General features: G+C 39.6%; 1 protein-coding gene across 2 annotated transcripts in view; it reads left to right on the top strand.

Moving 5' to 3' along the window:
* LOC121384957 (sialin-like) overlaps positions 1–16,417 on the top strand; it is a 40,403-nt gene extending 23,986 nt beyond the window's left edge. For both annotated transcript variants that reach the window (XM_041515450.1, XM_041515451.1), the window contains exons 3-8: positions 1,639–1,734; positions 2,267–2,400; positions 7,759–7,908; positions 12,555–12,687; positions 14,566–14,807; positions 15,272–16,417. In XM_041515450.1, the coding sequence (XP_041371384.1) occupies positions 1,639–1,734; positions 2,267–2,400; positions 7,759–7,908; positions 12,555–12,687; positions 14,566–14,807; positions 15,272–15,817 (1,301 nt within the window). In that variant the 3' untranslated portion in view covers positions 15,818–16,417. The remainder of the gene's footprint in view (positions 1–1,638; positions 1,735–2,266; positions 2,401–7,758; positions 7,909–12,554; positions 12,688–14,565; positions 14,808–15,271) is intronic.
* Positions 16,418–16,946: the final 529 nt, after the last annotated feature.

The raw sequence follows: 16,946 nt of genomic DNA, 5'->3' as shown, positions 1-16,946 counted from the left end.
ATCAAACATATTCCAGTAGTAAATTTTAATGCAGTGATGAATTTTATTCGTAGAATGCAAGAAATTGGATTTCAGGACTAGTTTTCAAAATTTTATGGGAGAACATACCCCCGAATCCCCTAGAAACTTTGATTTGCGCCCTCGATCTCAGTTAGCCCCCCACCCCCATGTCTACATGCTTCCGCCGTACCTGAGCTAGTGGCACATTCCCTATTAGCTCAGTTGGTAGAGTGCATGACCCCATATTTGCGAAGCAGTTTTAGCTATAGGAAATCGTAAAACCATCGTAGGCTGTTCTATAGTGACGTCATAGGTTACGATGGTTTTACGATTTCGTAGCTCTAAGATTGTTCGAAAATATGGGCCCTGCACTCTCGTACTGAGACTCCGTAGTTCGAATCCCCTCAATGGAAATGGATTTTTCTGATACATATCCATTTAAGGTTCTAGCACGCTGTCGTGTACACACACCTCGGCCATCAGCTGAATGGGTTAGTGGTTAGTGAAAGAAAAATAGGTGTTTGTGGCCTTACACCTGCTTGATGCGCGGTCGGTCTAGGATCGTTCCCCGTCGGTGGACCTATTAGGCTATTTACCACGACTGATATATCAAAGGCCGTGCTATCCTGTCTGTGGTATGTGCTGTCCTGTCTGTGGGATGGTGCATATAAAAGATCCCTTGCTACAAATGGAAAAATGTAGTGGGTTTCATCTCTATGACCATATTATGTTTGACACCCAATAGCCGATGATTAATAAATCATTGTGCTCTAGTGGTGTCGTTACCCCCCCCCCCCCCCCCCCCCCCCCCCCCCCCCACACACACACACACAAACACCTTACCCAGTGAGTCGTTAAACCAGCTCTGGTTGCGAACACAGTAACTTACCATGTCAAGTTATGTCAGATCAGGTGAGGTCATATTGTTTAACGTGCACATTGAGAACAAGTTCTTATAGCGCACACCTGTCATGGGCGCAGATGTCGGCCTGGGCCGGCTCCTCTGTCCAGGACAAGTAGAGTGTTGGGGTGGGTGGGAGAAAGGGCATTTTTAGTGCTATTGAATTTTTAATATCCAGTAGGATTAAGTCAAAAAGGTAAAATTGTGCGCAAATTTCTTGAAGTAATTTTGAAACGGTTCATCAAAAGAGAAAAGGGAGCTACTGCTTAATTTTGAATTAGATCGCGGAGAGGTAGGTCATATTGGATCCCATCCTGTTGGAGTACATTACGGAATAAAGTCCATTTAACTACAAAGCGCGGGCGGTTACAGCGTTGTCTTGTATTTCACTTTTGTCATTATAAATGTTAGTTTGTTTTGTTTAACGACACCACTAGAGCACATTGATTTATTAATCATCAGCTATTGGATGTCAGACATATGGTAATTTTGACATATAATCTTAGAAAGGAAACCCGCTACATTTTTGCATTAGTAGCAAGGGATCTTTTATATGCACCATCCTACAGACAGGATAACACATACCACGGCCTTTGATATACCAGTCGTGGTGCACTGGCTACAGTGTTGTGAAGTATGTCAGTTTAGACATTATAAATGTAGTCGCTACATTAACAATGGATATTGCTGGGTGATATAATAATGTTGATAATGCAATGATTACATTTGACATGCAGGCGGAGAAATTGGAAATGCGCTGAGTTTTCCTATTGGAGGTGTCCTATGCAAATACGGGTTTGATGGAGGATGGCCATCCATGTTTTACGCCACTGGTAAGTATCGGGGACCTCATCGAACTTGAAGTAATGACAGAATACTAAATCGAATTAGTTGGTATACTTTATTGTTAACTATTGTTATCATCTGTCTGTCTGTCTATTTGTCTGTCTGCGTGTATAAATATATCTATATCTACCTGCCTACCTGCCTACCTTCCTTCCTACCTACCACCCTACCTACCCACCTACCTATACACACACACACACACAAACACACAAAGATATATATCTATCTACCTACCTACCTACCTACCTACCCACCCACCCACCTACCTGCCTTCCTATACACACACACACAAACACACAAAGATATATATATATATATATATATATATATATATATATATATATATACATGTAGTTATTTGTCATAAAAGTGTGAGGATTCTTTTATTAGACTAGTGGAACAATAAAAGCAACGCGATTATTTTAATATATATTTTTTATCTTGATTAAATTAATACGGTAAATAAATGGTCAAAATGGACCTAAAATATTCAATAACATCTCTTTATTTTACACTTAGGTGCAGCAGGGTTGCTATGGATTATTGGATGGGCAATATTGGTTCGGGACCATCCGCAAGATGTACCGGGAATATCTGAAAAAGAACGGAAATACCTGGAAAGTGTTATCAATAGACAAGCGATGTCTCACAAGGTACATTAATGAGTAGACGCTGCGATATCCAATATCCTTGATTCGTATAATACGAGGTATTTACCAGGCACGGTGGAAGCAAGTAGACATTGGGGGTTGCTGACAGATCGAGGGCACAAAGCCAAATTTCTAGTGGGGTGCTCCCCCGTAAACGTTTGAAAACTGGATTTCCTACATTCTACAAGTAAAATTCATCTCTGTCTTAAGATTTACTACCAGTCATAGTTTTGATTCTGAATTAAGGGGTGAAAGGGCGGGGGGGGGGGGGGGGGGGGGCTAGTCTGAGATCCCTTTAAATACTGTTCAGCAATGTAATTTTTTTATCTTGCATCACTGAATGCATACAATAATATAGAGGTCGGAAACAGGGAGGCAACTCTGAAGCGGATGTGGTCATAAAACGCGTTGCGTCCCTTTCATTTGAAAGGTGAATTAACGGCTATATGTACCTCTGGAGTCGTATGCATGAGCAGCGGATAAAACTAAACGCGGATAGCGGCTAAACGCAGATTGCTAATCGCGTTTAAATTTATTTGCTTTTTGGTATGCATAAACGTAAATGACGTCGCGAATAGCTATCCGGCGGCGTTATTTTTAGATTGGGGGAACTCCTCGCCGCGCATGGCATTCTGGAACCTAACGTTGCGCTTACAATGTACTTTTGTAAACAAAAAGAACAGTGTATCAGTTAATATTTATAAATAAATAAAATATATAAATACATTTATTTATAAATACAATACAATAAAATAAAATAAAATACAATAAAATAAAATAAAATAAAATATTAAATTAAATTAAATTAAATTAAATTAATTAAATTAAAATTAAATTAAACTAAAAAATAATAATACAAAAATAATAATGAAAATTTATAAATAAAATTAAATACATAGTTATAAGAAAAAAAAAAATATATAGAGTGATCCGGTTATTAACAGTCATTAAAAGTGCAGTATATATTTAGGAATGGGTGCAAATTAAAAACAAATAATAATAAAATAGAGGCAAATAGTCTTGCCAAATAAATAAATAAAAATGGAGGACCAAGATATAACACCCATCATACTAATAGAATATAGAAATGCAGATATAGAGGGAGATAACTGGAAAACAGGTCAATAAATAAAATAGTTTGTTTTGTTTAACAACACCACTAGAGCACATTGATTTATTAATCATCGGCTATTGGATGTCAAACATATGGTCATTTTTGACAGTGATAGAGAGAAAACCTGCTACATTTTTCCATTAGTAGCAAGGGATCTTTTATATGCACCATCCCACAGACAGGATAGCATATACCACGGCCTTTGATATACCAGTCGTGGGGGAAAAAAAAAAGAAGAAAAAAAAAAGGTCAAACACCAACCATAAGCGTCCGGGGATGGGGGAAGGCAATGTTTGAATTCGGGTAAAAACCAAGACGACATTCGGGCAAAATGAGCTGGCCTTAAAACCTTTCTCTATGTATTTCAATCATTCTACTGACAGTATTATTTTTAACGTAACCCATGTAAAAGGAAGGAACTGTTTTATTAATGACGCATTCAACACATTTTATTTATGGTTATATGGCGTCGGACATATGGTTAAGGACCACACAGATAATGAGGGAGAAAACCCGCTGTCGCCACTTCACGGGCTACTCTTTTCGATTAGCACCAAAGGATCTTTTATATGCACCATCCCATAGAGAGGATAGCACATACCACAACCTTTAATATACCAGTCCTGGAGCACTGGCTGGAGCGAGAAATAGCCCAATGGGTCTACTGACAGGGATCGATCCCAAACCGACTGCGCGAGCACTTTACCACTGGGTTACGTCCCGCCCCACTCCCCCATGTAGCAATGCGTGGTGATTCTTATACAGGCCTGTGTGCAGAGGGAGGGGGAGAGAGAGAGAGAGAGAGAGAGAGAGAGAGAGAGAGAGAGAGAGAGAGAGAGAGAGAGAGAGAGAGAGAGAGAGAGAGAGAGAGCCCCAGAGAGAGATAGAGGGGGGTGGAGGGAGGAGAGGAGAGGTAGGGAGAGGTAGAGGGAGAGAGAAATAAAGAAATACGCGACAGTTAAATTCTTTACTCAACTTGATTACCTGCACTTGACGACGATAATATACTTTTTGTCCGAATTTATACAAATAAAGAATGTTTTTTATGTGGATTATGAGCCCCACACCTACCCACACCCCCAATCCTACCACCACTGCAACAGTTTTCTTTTGGTTCAGTAAACAAAACGGACTGAACATTTATGAAAATAAACACCCAGTAAAACACCCTTGGGGTTTTGTTAAAATGAATTATGGCATGCACAGTCATAGTCTAAAATACGTAGGCAGAACCCCCAAAAGAAAAAGGGAAACTGCTTTTAATACAGGGGCAATTTTCTGTTATCATTATTTAATAGCCATACAAAAATAATATTAAAAAACTAAATAGTATTTTTAAAATCCAAATACAAATATACAGTTTATAATCTGGAATAAAAGTTAGATTTTAAAATGTCATCAGTATTATTTAACACACATAAACAACTTTTAGAGGCATATCCAAGACATAGAGGGAAATGAAGTGCTCAATTATGGACACCACAAGAATGGAACTTTTATTTTTATTTTTTCATTAATTTGTCATTGCTTTCAGTTAGCTCTACAAAGATTTGATTTCCATTATTGTACCGAGTGTAATAACATTTGTCCGTCAAACCAACTGTATCTTAAATAACTAGTGATGTTAACTACTAGTATTTACACTTTTAATACATAGGGACTTAATTCCATGTTACACGTATATATACTCTATTCCATGTTGAAACTTAAAATACCATAAACTTAAATGACGTTTTGTACATGATATACAAAATATACAGAGAAAGAAATAAGGGAACACTTAGTATTGAATACTATTATTGTCTTAATGTCGGTATAAAGTACGAAGATGTAATGTGGGAGTCACTGAATGACAGGAATGTGAGACTGGTTAACTTCCTGACACAATAGATGATAGTTTTTGTTGCAGTCACTATCTCCTGTAAGTGTTGGGGTGATCCCTTATTTCTTTCAATTGGTACATATTGCCAAAAAGGATATACACTGAAATACACAACAAACAACAACAATTCAAAGTAATATTTATAGTTTATTTCACCTTACAAATTGTGAAGAGTGAAGCAAGTGTAGTGTAGAAGTAAATAAACCAAGTGTAGATAACTTAAGATAAACACATCTTAAATTGTTAATTAAAGTGGGTGACATGTCACAGAGAACATGTAATTAAAGTTACTCAGTATTGTATATGAACAAAAATTATTACTTAAAATTATTTTTTATTTGTTATCAGATTTTAAAACAATTTCATGTATTTTTCATAATTATTTGGTTAATTTGTCTTTATTTTATTAATTGTTTTGCATTGAAGTTCTCAATTATAATCATCTAATTGTAACATTATTTTCCTGTTGCATATTGATTTAAATTCAAAATGAAGATGTATGAAAAATTTAAAATATGAATATCATTTTGTGTTAACAGAGCATGTAAATTACTTTGTCATCTACAGCTGTCTTTAAGAGTAATGTATTACTAGTAAATAACAGCTCTGCTATCAACATCATGAACCACTGGGTTGAAATCTCTTTCCTATCAAAGTTATCATCTTGTAACAAAACAAAACCTGGATCACTGTCATTGAATTTCTCTGAATCAGATGGAGCTTTCTAGCACAGTTATGCAGCATTACACAAACCATAATAACTTTATGAATCTTAGAAGGTTCCAAAACGCACACATTCAACACCTTGCTTAAACTTTGTCCAGCTGTATATATTCTGGGTTCACAACCAGAGTAAACAGTAACTTATGTGCCATGTACCTGGAACAAAATGTTACAAATATGACATTTATGATAATAAGGTCATCTGGGTAATAACAGGTTTTTTTTTTTTTTGGGGGGGGGGGGGGGGGGGGGGGGGGGGGGGGGGGGGGGGGGTTAAAAGAAAAAGAACAAATCATCTGCTTCGCCAAGGTAAAAAAAAGAAAGAAAAGAATTTGACAGCATGTCACAATATATGTTTACAGAACACTGTTTTAATTTTTTTTGTTTTTTTTTTACAAATGATAGATTTGTTATGTAACTAAATAGTTTTACTTTTATCAAATCTATGCTTCAATAATGGTGAAAAATTGTATCTTATGTTTAGTGGTTAAATTAACTTACCAACGTCATATTTTATGCTTCAAAATAATTACTTCAGCTAGTTCTCTCTATCTCTGTCTGTGTGTGTGTGTGGGGGGGGGGGGGGGGGGGGGCTCTCTCTCTCTCTCTCTCTCTCTCTCTCTCTCTCTCTCTCTCTCTCTCTCTCTCTCTCTCTCTCTCTCTCCGCTATCTATACACACACACATGGTTTTACACACAAACACACACACACACACACACACACACACACACTGTCTGCATTACCTGCATATTGACAGAATGACACCATTTGCTACAGAATGTCACCATTTGCTACGGCCATGTTCGTTTTGTGGTTTGGCACCTGCTGAAGAGTGTTGTCAGTCCTCACCAAATTGTTGACTGATGAAATAGATCACAATACACGATTAGGGTGGGAAAACGTGATGGTAGTCATTATTTTGACCTCAATTTCGTTACGACTGCTACAGGCGTAAACATGTAGCAGATGTTCTCTGATGACTACGTGTCAGAATTGCCAAATGTTTGACATCAATAGCCGACTATTAATTAATCAATGTGCTCTAGTGGTGTTGTTAAACAAAACAAACCTTAACAAACTTTATTATCATGTGAACACATCTCAGCTATCTGGCCTTGTGCTTATACAACTTTTAGTTAAAGATAAAGTGTGTTTTGTTTAACAGCACCACTAGAGCGCATTGATTTATTAATCATCGGCTATTGGATGTCAAAACATTAGGTAATTCTGAGTCTTAGAGAGGAAACCCGTTACATTTTACTATTAGTAACAAGTGATCTTTTATATCCACTATCACGCAAACAGTATAGCACATACCACGACCTTTGATATACAAGTTGTGGCGCACTGGCTGGAACGAGAAATAACTCAGTTCATAGGCCCACCGACGAGGATCGATCCTAGATCCTACCACTGGGCTGCATCCCGCTCCTATAAAACATTTAGAGTCTAGACTAAAAGACTCTGCAACTTAACGCCATGGCAATGTCAGACACATTGTATGCGTGTGACGTCATTATAGATTTGCGTCTAGACTTTAAAATTTTATAAGCACGGGCCCATGGCAGTCTGTCATGCAGATGCTTTAATTGTTAGTTGTTATTGGTACTGTCTATTCCATTCTTAATTTCGCTACTTCAGAGCCAGAAAACGCCATGGTTACAGCTGCTGACGTCACGGCCTTGTGTCGCCCTCATGGTAACTCACTTCACCGCCAACTTCTTCAATTACATGATGCTCACACAGATTCCAACATACATGAAAGAAGTGATGAACTTCGATATCAGTGCCGTAAGTAGTGTAATATTTCAATACCAGTGTTATGAGTAGTGTTACAATTTCGATATCAGTGTCGTGAGTAGTGTAATAATTTCAATATCAGTGCTATGAGTAGTGTTACAATTTCGATATCAGTGTCGTGAGTAGTGTAATCATTTCAATATCAGTGCTATGAGTAGTGTTACAATTTCAATATCAGTGCTATGAGTAGTGTAATAATGTCAATATCAGTGTCGTGAGTAGTGTAATAATTTTGATATCAGTGCCGTGAGTAGTGTAATAATTTCAATATCAGTACTATGAGTAATGTTACAATTTCGATATCAGTGTGTTGAGTATTATAATAATTTCGATATCAGTGTCGTGAGTAGTGTAATAATTTTGATATCAGTGCCGTGAGTAGAGTAATAATTTTTATATCAGTGCTGTGAGTAGTGTAACAATTTCGATATCAGAGCAGTGTGTAGTGTAATAATTTTGATATAAGAGCTGTGAGTAGTGTAATAATTTCGATATTAGTGCCATGAGTAGTGTACTGATTTCGATGTCAGTGCCGTGAGTAGTGTAGTAATTTCGACATCAGTGTCGTGAGGAGAGTAATAATTTTAATATCAGTACTGTGAGTACTGTAATAATTTCCATATCAGCGCTGTGAATAGTGTAATAATTTTCATATCAGTGCCATGAGTAGAATAATAATTTTAATATCAGTATTGTAAGTAGTGTAATAATGTTGATATCAGTGTTGTCAGTGTAGCAATAACTTTGATATTTTAAGTAAAGTAATAAATGTGCTCTAGTGGTTGAGTGGAATATTGACTTTGATGTAGTCTCAGTAGAGTAATACATTTGATATCAGTTGTGTAAGTTGAGTATTAACTGTGATATTTACAATGTGGTTAAAATAATAACTTTGGTATTGCTGTGAGTTGAATAGTACTGTAAAAATAGTGATAACTTTGATATCAGTGTTGTAGCTATGATAATACCAGTAAAGCAATAACTTCTATATCAGTAATACTGATATCAGTACTTGAGTATTATGATTTTTAAAGTTTGTTTTGTTTAACAACACCACTAGAGCACATTGATTTATTAATCATCAGCTATTGGATGTCAAACATATTTGACATATAGTCTTAGAAAGGAAACCCGCTACACTTTTTCATTAGTAGCAAGGGATCTTTTATATGCACCATCCCACAGACAGGATATCACATACCACAGCCTTGATATACCAGTCGTGGTGCACTGGCTGGAACGAGAAATAGCCCAAATGGGCCCACCGACCGGGATCGATCCTAGTCCGACCGCGCATCAAGCGAACGCTTTACCACTGAGCTATGTCCCGCCCCGTCTGTATAATAATAATAGTTAACTTTCCAGTGGCTCAGTCTGTATACCCTTTTTACGCATGTAGACCTATATAACTTTTATGGGATGTACATTATATATGGGAAGTGTTTATTTAACGACGCACTCAACACATTTTATTTACGGTTTTTATAAGATATATGCGTAGTTACTTAACTGGCGCTCTGTCGTTGTAACTGTTAGTCATTCTGTAGCATGGTACAATTGTTCATACGAACCGTCGTTCAGTTCGGCTTGTTGGTTTCGCAATTATACAATTCACGCGAACTGCCAATCGGTTACGTGATAAACCGTTACAGTCTACAATTAAAAAAAGGCCCCCACCTGGATGAAATTCACGTGAACGGAGTTCCGGTTACCCAAGATTTTAAAATATTGTCTCTTGATGTAGGCTAGCCCGAGTACCTTGACGGGTAGAGAGCTAGACGAACATTTGGACAGTTATAACGCTCATTACAGTCAGTTAAAAAGTTAGTTTTTGTTTAACGACACTACTAGAGCACATTGATTTATTAATCATCGGTTATGGGATGTCAAATATTTGGTAATTTCGACATGTAGTCTTAGAGAGGAAACCCGCTACTTTTTCCATTAGTAGCAAGGAATCTTTTATATGCACCACCCCACAGACAGGATAGCACATACCACGGCATTTAATATACCAGTCACGGTGCACTGGCTGGAACGAGAAATAGTCCAATGGGCCCACCGACGGAGATCGATCCTAGACCAACCGCGCAGCAAGCGAGCGCTTTACCACTGGGCTCCGTCCTGCCCCCATTACCGTCAGTGACCATCTATATATACTACTCAAAAGAATTTAAGGGTCAGACGATATTTTCGACATTATTTTCTGAATGTCAATTATATTAGCTAGACCATAATGTCACACATGGTATTGTTCCATTTTGACGAAAGTGGGCCTAAGCAACCCATAAATGAATTAAAATCCACTGTCATTGACACTGTCGACTAGTTCTAATGGCGAAAACATGCTTACATTTGCACGTAAATTAGGGCGAAAGCGAAAGGTCTGCTAAGTGCCCATAACTTGCTTTTTCACAAAGCGCTTCATTTGCACGCTTTGCACGTGTATTCCATGTTCCCAATGCTGAATTTCCGTATAATTGGAGCTTGCGTTCGTGTATGGTGCACACTCCAAATTCGACAATGGTACGACGTCAACTGACTATCGAAGATCGAGGAAGGGCTATTGCTTGGCTTCAGGATGGCAATACGCAAAGAAATGTTGCTCTGAGACTTGGTGTCAGTCAGAGTGTCGTTGGCCGACTGTGGCAACGGTACCAAGCAACGAATTCTTTTCGAAATCGTCCATTTTCGGGAAGACCCCGAAGCACTACAAATAGAGAGGACCGCTACATCACCAATATGGCTCTACGTCAACGCACAACCACTGCACGCCGATTACGTGACAATCTGCGGACTGTGACTGGAACTCGAGTGTCTGATCAAACCATACGCAATCGTCTGAGAGCCAATAATCTACGCTGCCGTCGCCAGGCTGTTCGACCATCACTCCTACCACGTCACAGAACGGCCAGACGTCACTGGTGCACGCTTCATCTGCGGTGGCAACGTGTTCAGTGGGGTCGAGTGATGTTCACTGATGAGTCCAGGTTTAGTCTCCAGTTCAACGACGGTCGGGTTCGTGTCTACAGACGTCCTGGGGAGCGCTTCGCTGACGTTAACGTTAGACAACGTCACCGGTTCGGTGATGGCAGCGTCATGGTGTGGGGCGGCATCTCTATCCACCACAGGACTTCCCTCTATGTGGTGGATGGCAATCTGAATGGAATCCGCTATCTGAATGAGATTATCCGGCCGTTGGTTCTCCCAGGCCTTCAGCAGATTGGCGGCGGGGCAGTTCTGCAGGATGACAATGCCAGACATATATAAATGTCTACCTACCAAACGGTAGTCAAAGATTACCGCTCTAATACAACAACAGTCCTATGTTTGACGTTAAATACTTATACATCGATCATTTTCGAGTTACTTGATAGAAATATTTCACTCATTAATCACTAATACACACAGTATACGAAGAAACCTGACAGCACCCCCTTTCAATAATGTTCCGGTTGAATATGTAGTTGCTGTCGCTTTCTTCAGCGAACTCGAAAATGATCAATGTAATGGTAACGTCAAATATAGGATTGTTGTTGTATTAGAGCAATATAGCGGTAATCGTTGACTACCGTTTGGTAGGCAGATATTGCACATAATTTATAGATTAGTCTTTGACGGTAATGAGCGTTTTAGCAGTCGAAATGTCCGTCTAGCTCTCTTACCGTCAGAGTACTCGAGATAGCTGTTGGCGTACATTGCTGTCTCAACCAGTGCCTTAATGACTTGCACACAAAATACCATGATACCGGTATATAGCCAGAATACTATAACGTATGACGGTATGAGCTACCATTCGACGAAATAAATTAAAACTTAAGAATTAGCTCTCCCTTTCTCTTTCAATGAGTTCCAAAATGCACCAAAATTACTTCTTGAAATTTTCGCAATCTTTTACTTTTTGACTTCATCCTACGAAATATTCAAAATTCCACAGCACCAAAATTGTCCCCGCTCGCTACCGATCCCGGTCGGGCTGCTGGTGATCTCTTGCACTTGCCAGCGCGGGCGGTCCCCTCTCCCACCCCAAACCTTTTCCTGTCCTGGACGAAGGCGTTGGCGAAAGTCGACACCTGCACCCATGACAGGCGTGTGCTACAACAGCTTGTTCTGAATGTGCATATTAAAACCTATGACCTGACCTGACCGTTTGAGAGCTAGACAGACATTTGGATGGTTATGGTAGCTCTCTCATATGCATCCAAATGTCCGCCTAGCTCTCGAACGGTAGAGTACTCCGCCTCAGTGGTATATAAAGAATACTATACGAATTTTCACCAGATATTATACAATCGTTCCTCAGTTTCGTAAAAATGTTACCTTGCGAAAACGAGTTTGGTATTTTATTTATTACCCACCACCAAATACTATAAAAACGTGCTGAAGTAATGCTAGGTTCAGACTAACAACTGTCAACTCAAAACTGGCCAACTTTCTGCTCTCACGACTTCTGCGACTGTCCAGTTCTTAGTCTGAGCACTCTTACAATTTGACAATCGTCATATGACCCATTAGTTGTTGTTATTCTGAGCGCTCCCGTCGTAAGTCGGGAGTTGGGTGTAATTGCAACTTTGTCGTGACGGTTGACAGTCTGACACTAGCATAAAATAACATATTTTCCTTTCCCTTTTTTTCAGAATGGTTTTTTCTCCATGCTGCCTTACATCGGGTTGTGTATAATGATCAACGTTGCAAGCACTACATCCGATTGCCTTATAACTAGGAAGTGTCTTAATGTGGCCCAAACCAGGAAACTCATGAATACTCTCGGTGAGTAAACACAACATGTTAAAATAAAAACTAAACTTTTTAGCCATCTTTGTCGTTTTGTGGGGGTGGGTAGGGGGTGGGATGGGCGTGGAATGGGTGTGGGTCGGTGTGGTGAGGTGGGGGAGGTAGAGAGATATAGCCCAGTAGGATGAGTGCTAGTTTGAGATGCTTGCGTCGCAGGTTCGAATTACCTCGGTGGCTCCATTCAATTAATTTTTTGTTCTCTCGTTCCAACCAGTGCACCAAAACTAGTATATCAAAGTGGTATGTACCATCCTGTCTGTGGGATGGTGCATATAAAAGATCCCTTGCTACTAGTGGAAACAAGTACCGGGTTTCCTGTCTAAGACTATAATTATGTCAAATTACCAAATGTTTGACATCCAATAGCCGATGATTAATAAATCAATGTGCTCTAGTTAAACAAAACAAACTTTGTCGTTTCGTGAAAAATAATAGTTTATTTAACGAAAGAATATCGGGGAAAGAACCCAACATATGCAGCCATTTGGGGTAGAAAAAGAGTACATTTCGACGTTCTGGCGAGACTTGCCGAACGTTCCAGCACCTCAGGTTACTTTTCTCATAATCCCACCTGGCCACATATTCGGGACATTGGCTGGGGATGAGGGTGGGGGTGTTTTCGGAACAACCCTCCCTCTGAGGCCGCCGCTAAACTAATTATAGTGGGTTTCCTCTCTAAGACTATATATCAGAATTACCAAATGTTTCAAATGCCATAGCCGATGATTAATTAATCAATGTGCTCTAGTGGTACCGTTGAACAAAAACAAACTTTAACTTTATAGGTGTCCAGTGAACATGTCGACAAAAGGGTGAGTGAGGTTCATATTCGAACCTCCCCTGCCCGATCCAAATCAAGCGCCGCCCCGGCATATGATGAATTCTTATAATCGTCATAGCCATTCTCCATAATTTGGGGCGGGATTTAGTTCCGTCGGTTGAGTGCTTGAGAGAGGTGCTTGCGTTGCAGGATCGAATCACTTCGGTGGATCCATTCAACCGATTAGGTTTTTTTCTTTGATCCAACTGGTCAAAGGCCGTGGTATGTGCTTTCCTATCTGTGGGAGAGTACATATAAAAGATCCCTTGCTGCATTAGGAAAATGCAGCGGGTTTTTTCTGTTGACTAATAGTCAGAATTACCAAATGTTTGACATGCAATAGCCGATGATTAATTAATCAATGTGCTCTAGTGGTGTCGTTAAACAAAAAAAAACATTAACTTTATAGGTCTCCGGGGAACATGTAGACAAGGTGAGCTAGGTTCATATTGGAACCTCCCCTCCCCAATCCAGTCCACGCTACGTCCCTGCATTTGACGAATTCTTGTTGAGTGCTCGATTTAGGTGCTTGCGTCGCAGGATCGATGCACCTTTGTGGATCCATTCAACTGATTGGCTGTTTCTTTTTGTTCCAACAAGTGAATGTAGCGAGTTTCCTCTGATGACTACGAATTACCAAATATTTGACAAACAATAGCCGATGATTAATAAATCAATGTGCTCTAGTGGAGTGCGAATAATTTTTACATGCTCATATACCACTAGAGTTTCGAGCATGTCCGTCCCGGGGCCTGTCTCTGGATAGCCAGGGGCTTGTCCCGGGACAGACTGCTCTAGTGGAAACAAATGTTTTAATTTGTTTTTAGTAGTAGCAAGGGATTTTTATAAACCATCCAAACAGTTTAGCACATACCACGACCTTTGATATACCAGTCGTTGTGCCCAATTCAGGAAAAATGTAGCGGGTTTATTAAATGTTTGACATCCAATTATAGCCGATGATGAATTAATCAATGTGCTCTAGTGGTGTCGTTAAACATAACAAACTATCTTTTTCTCATAATTTCTTTCAGGGATGGTGCTGCCCGGAGTGTTCATGCTCTTCCTGGCTCAACTCGACTCACAACAACAGACGCTAGGAGTCGCTCTACTCTGCGGAGCCGTGGCCTCGTTCGGGTTCTGTTTCAGCGGCCACATCACCAACTTCGCTGATATAGCCGTGGTGCATGCCGGGACGCTGGCGGGAGTTTCAAATACATTTGCCACAATCCCGGGAATTTTAGCGCCATACGTCGTAGCTCGCATGACCAAACATGTAATTATGTAGAATTATGGAGAGGTTGAACAAATTACATACTACTTTAAAGGCGATTTGGACGTTTTGACACCAGCGCCTCACCTGAAGGGGAGGGGAAGGGACAACAGTATCATATCTTTGTTCCACAAATAAATGCAATCAGCTAAAACCAATTTGTCTCGGTGGTGTCATGGTTAAGCCATCGGACATAAGGCTAGTAGGTATTTGGTTCGCAGCCCGGTACCGGCTCTCATCCGGAGCGAGTTTTAACGAATTAATGGGTAGGTGTACGACCACTACACCCTCTTCTCTCTCTCACTAACCACTAACAACTAACAGACTGTCCTGGACAGATAGCCCAGATAGCTGAGTTGTGTGTGCTCAGGACAGCGTACTTCAACCTTATTTGAATATAAGCACGAAAATAAGTTGAAATAAATAAATGTGCTCCTCATATCTTGGTGGTGTGTTTTTTTCTTCAGGGAACCAGAGGAGAATGGCAGTTGGTATTTTACTGTGCCACGGGTATCTTGTTCCTGGGAACGTTCGTGTTTCTTCTCTTTGGAAGCGGGATGCCACAGTCGTGGGCTCTTCCAGCTAATGCCAACAAAACTACATACATCGGTGCCGGACCAGACACCGAATACTCAGGGATACCGAACTGTGATCTCAAACTAGCTGTGTTGCCTAAGTCTACTGATGTCGAATGTAAGCTAGAACATTCCAGAATTTTGGGGTCAAGTCTAAAACCCTCATGCAAGTCAGCAGAAGAACGTAAGAGTATGTTATGTTCATCCAATGAACATACGGATAATGCTTTGGGAACAAAGGGAAATACGGACTTTTTGGTGTTAAGGAAGGAAAACACAGACTCCCTAAGGTCAAAAGAGGAAGATATAGATATTCCAGAGTCAAATGAGGAACAGACTCCTATGATAGGATCAAATATGGAAGAGACATGCGTATTGGAGGAAAACCAGGAACACGTAAACGTGCCAAGGACAACACTGGAAGAAAAATCATGTTAGGGTCAAAATGGTAAAACATAGACATGTTAGGGTCAAACGCTGAAGACACAAGCGTACTAGGGTCAAAACTGGAGCAGACGGATATCTCTGGATTAACAGTAGAAAACACAGCCATGCCTGGATCAACGCCAAAAGTCAAAATCATCATACGGTCAAATCACGAAGACGCGTGCCTAATTAGGACTAATACTGGAAGAGTTCAGTAGATTAGAATCGAATCTTGAAGCTACAGGCTTGTCATTTCGAAATTTATGACGCAGATAATCTTGTGAAAACCACAGAACAGTTACCAATCAGAAAATAGCGCACTTTAGTTGATCGAGAACGCCTGTGTCAAATATTTGTAACAATGTTTAGTTAACATATTGTAGGTAGCTATATACCAAATAGCATCTGACTGGGTCAAAGTTCCAATTGACGCTAACTTAAAATAGAGCTTTAACAGACCTCGTCCTGCACAACATAAAGGGGAGTCATTAATTGCTCCCCTAACTTAGCTGATGGTCAGACATGTAAGATACAACCATATTCAGCATTGATATACATTTTTTGTATTATTATTATTATTATTATTATTATTATTATATTTTTTAAAATTCACATGCCAAACATTACTCACCTTGTTCAAAGTAAAGTCCGAACCAAATTGTTACAACTACGATAAATTACTCCTACCTTTAATTACGTTTTCTCCACTTTTTGTCGAAACGTAAATTGTGCAAAAAACATTACAGTGACACAGATTCCACATACAAGACTATAACGATGTCACCGATATCGACTTCGCTGAGATTGCATAGGGCAAAATACATGCAATTTTTTTCACCGTCTGCCATTTTGCTTTTTTTGTGGATTACTACTCAAGAGGGCGGAAGTGTCCTAAGTATGTGACGTAATCAATCTGACGTCATGATGAGTGCGTTATACCTTAGCGCATGTCATGACGTTGTTAGATTACGTCATATCGACCCACCCCTCTTGAAGATTATTCCATAAACAAACAAAATGGCAGACATCATTTACAGTCTGTATGTGGAATCTGTGTGACAAAATTTGGGGAAAATGTAACCGTAATTAAAGGTAGGAGAGTAATTTATCGTAGTTGTTAACAATTTGTTCAGATTTTTAG

This window comes from Gigantopelta aegis, chromosome 11 (assembly GCF_016097555.1).
Source record: "Gigantopelta aegis isolate Gae_Host chromosome 11, Gae_host_genome, whole genome shotgun sequence".
In the NCBI taxonomy this organism is placed as follows: domain Eukaryota; kingdom Metazoa; phylum Mollusca; class Gastropoda; order Neomphalida; family Peltospiridae; genus Gigantopelta; species Gigantopelta aegis.
This window is presented reverse-complemented; position numbering and strand designations above follow the sequence as displayed.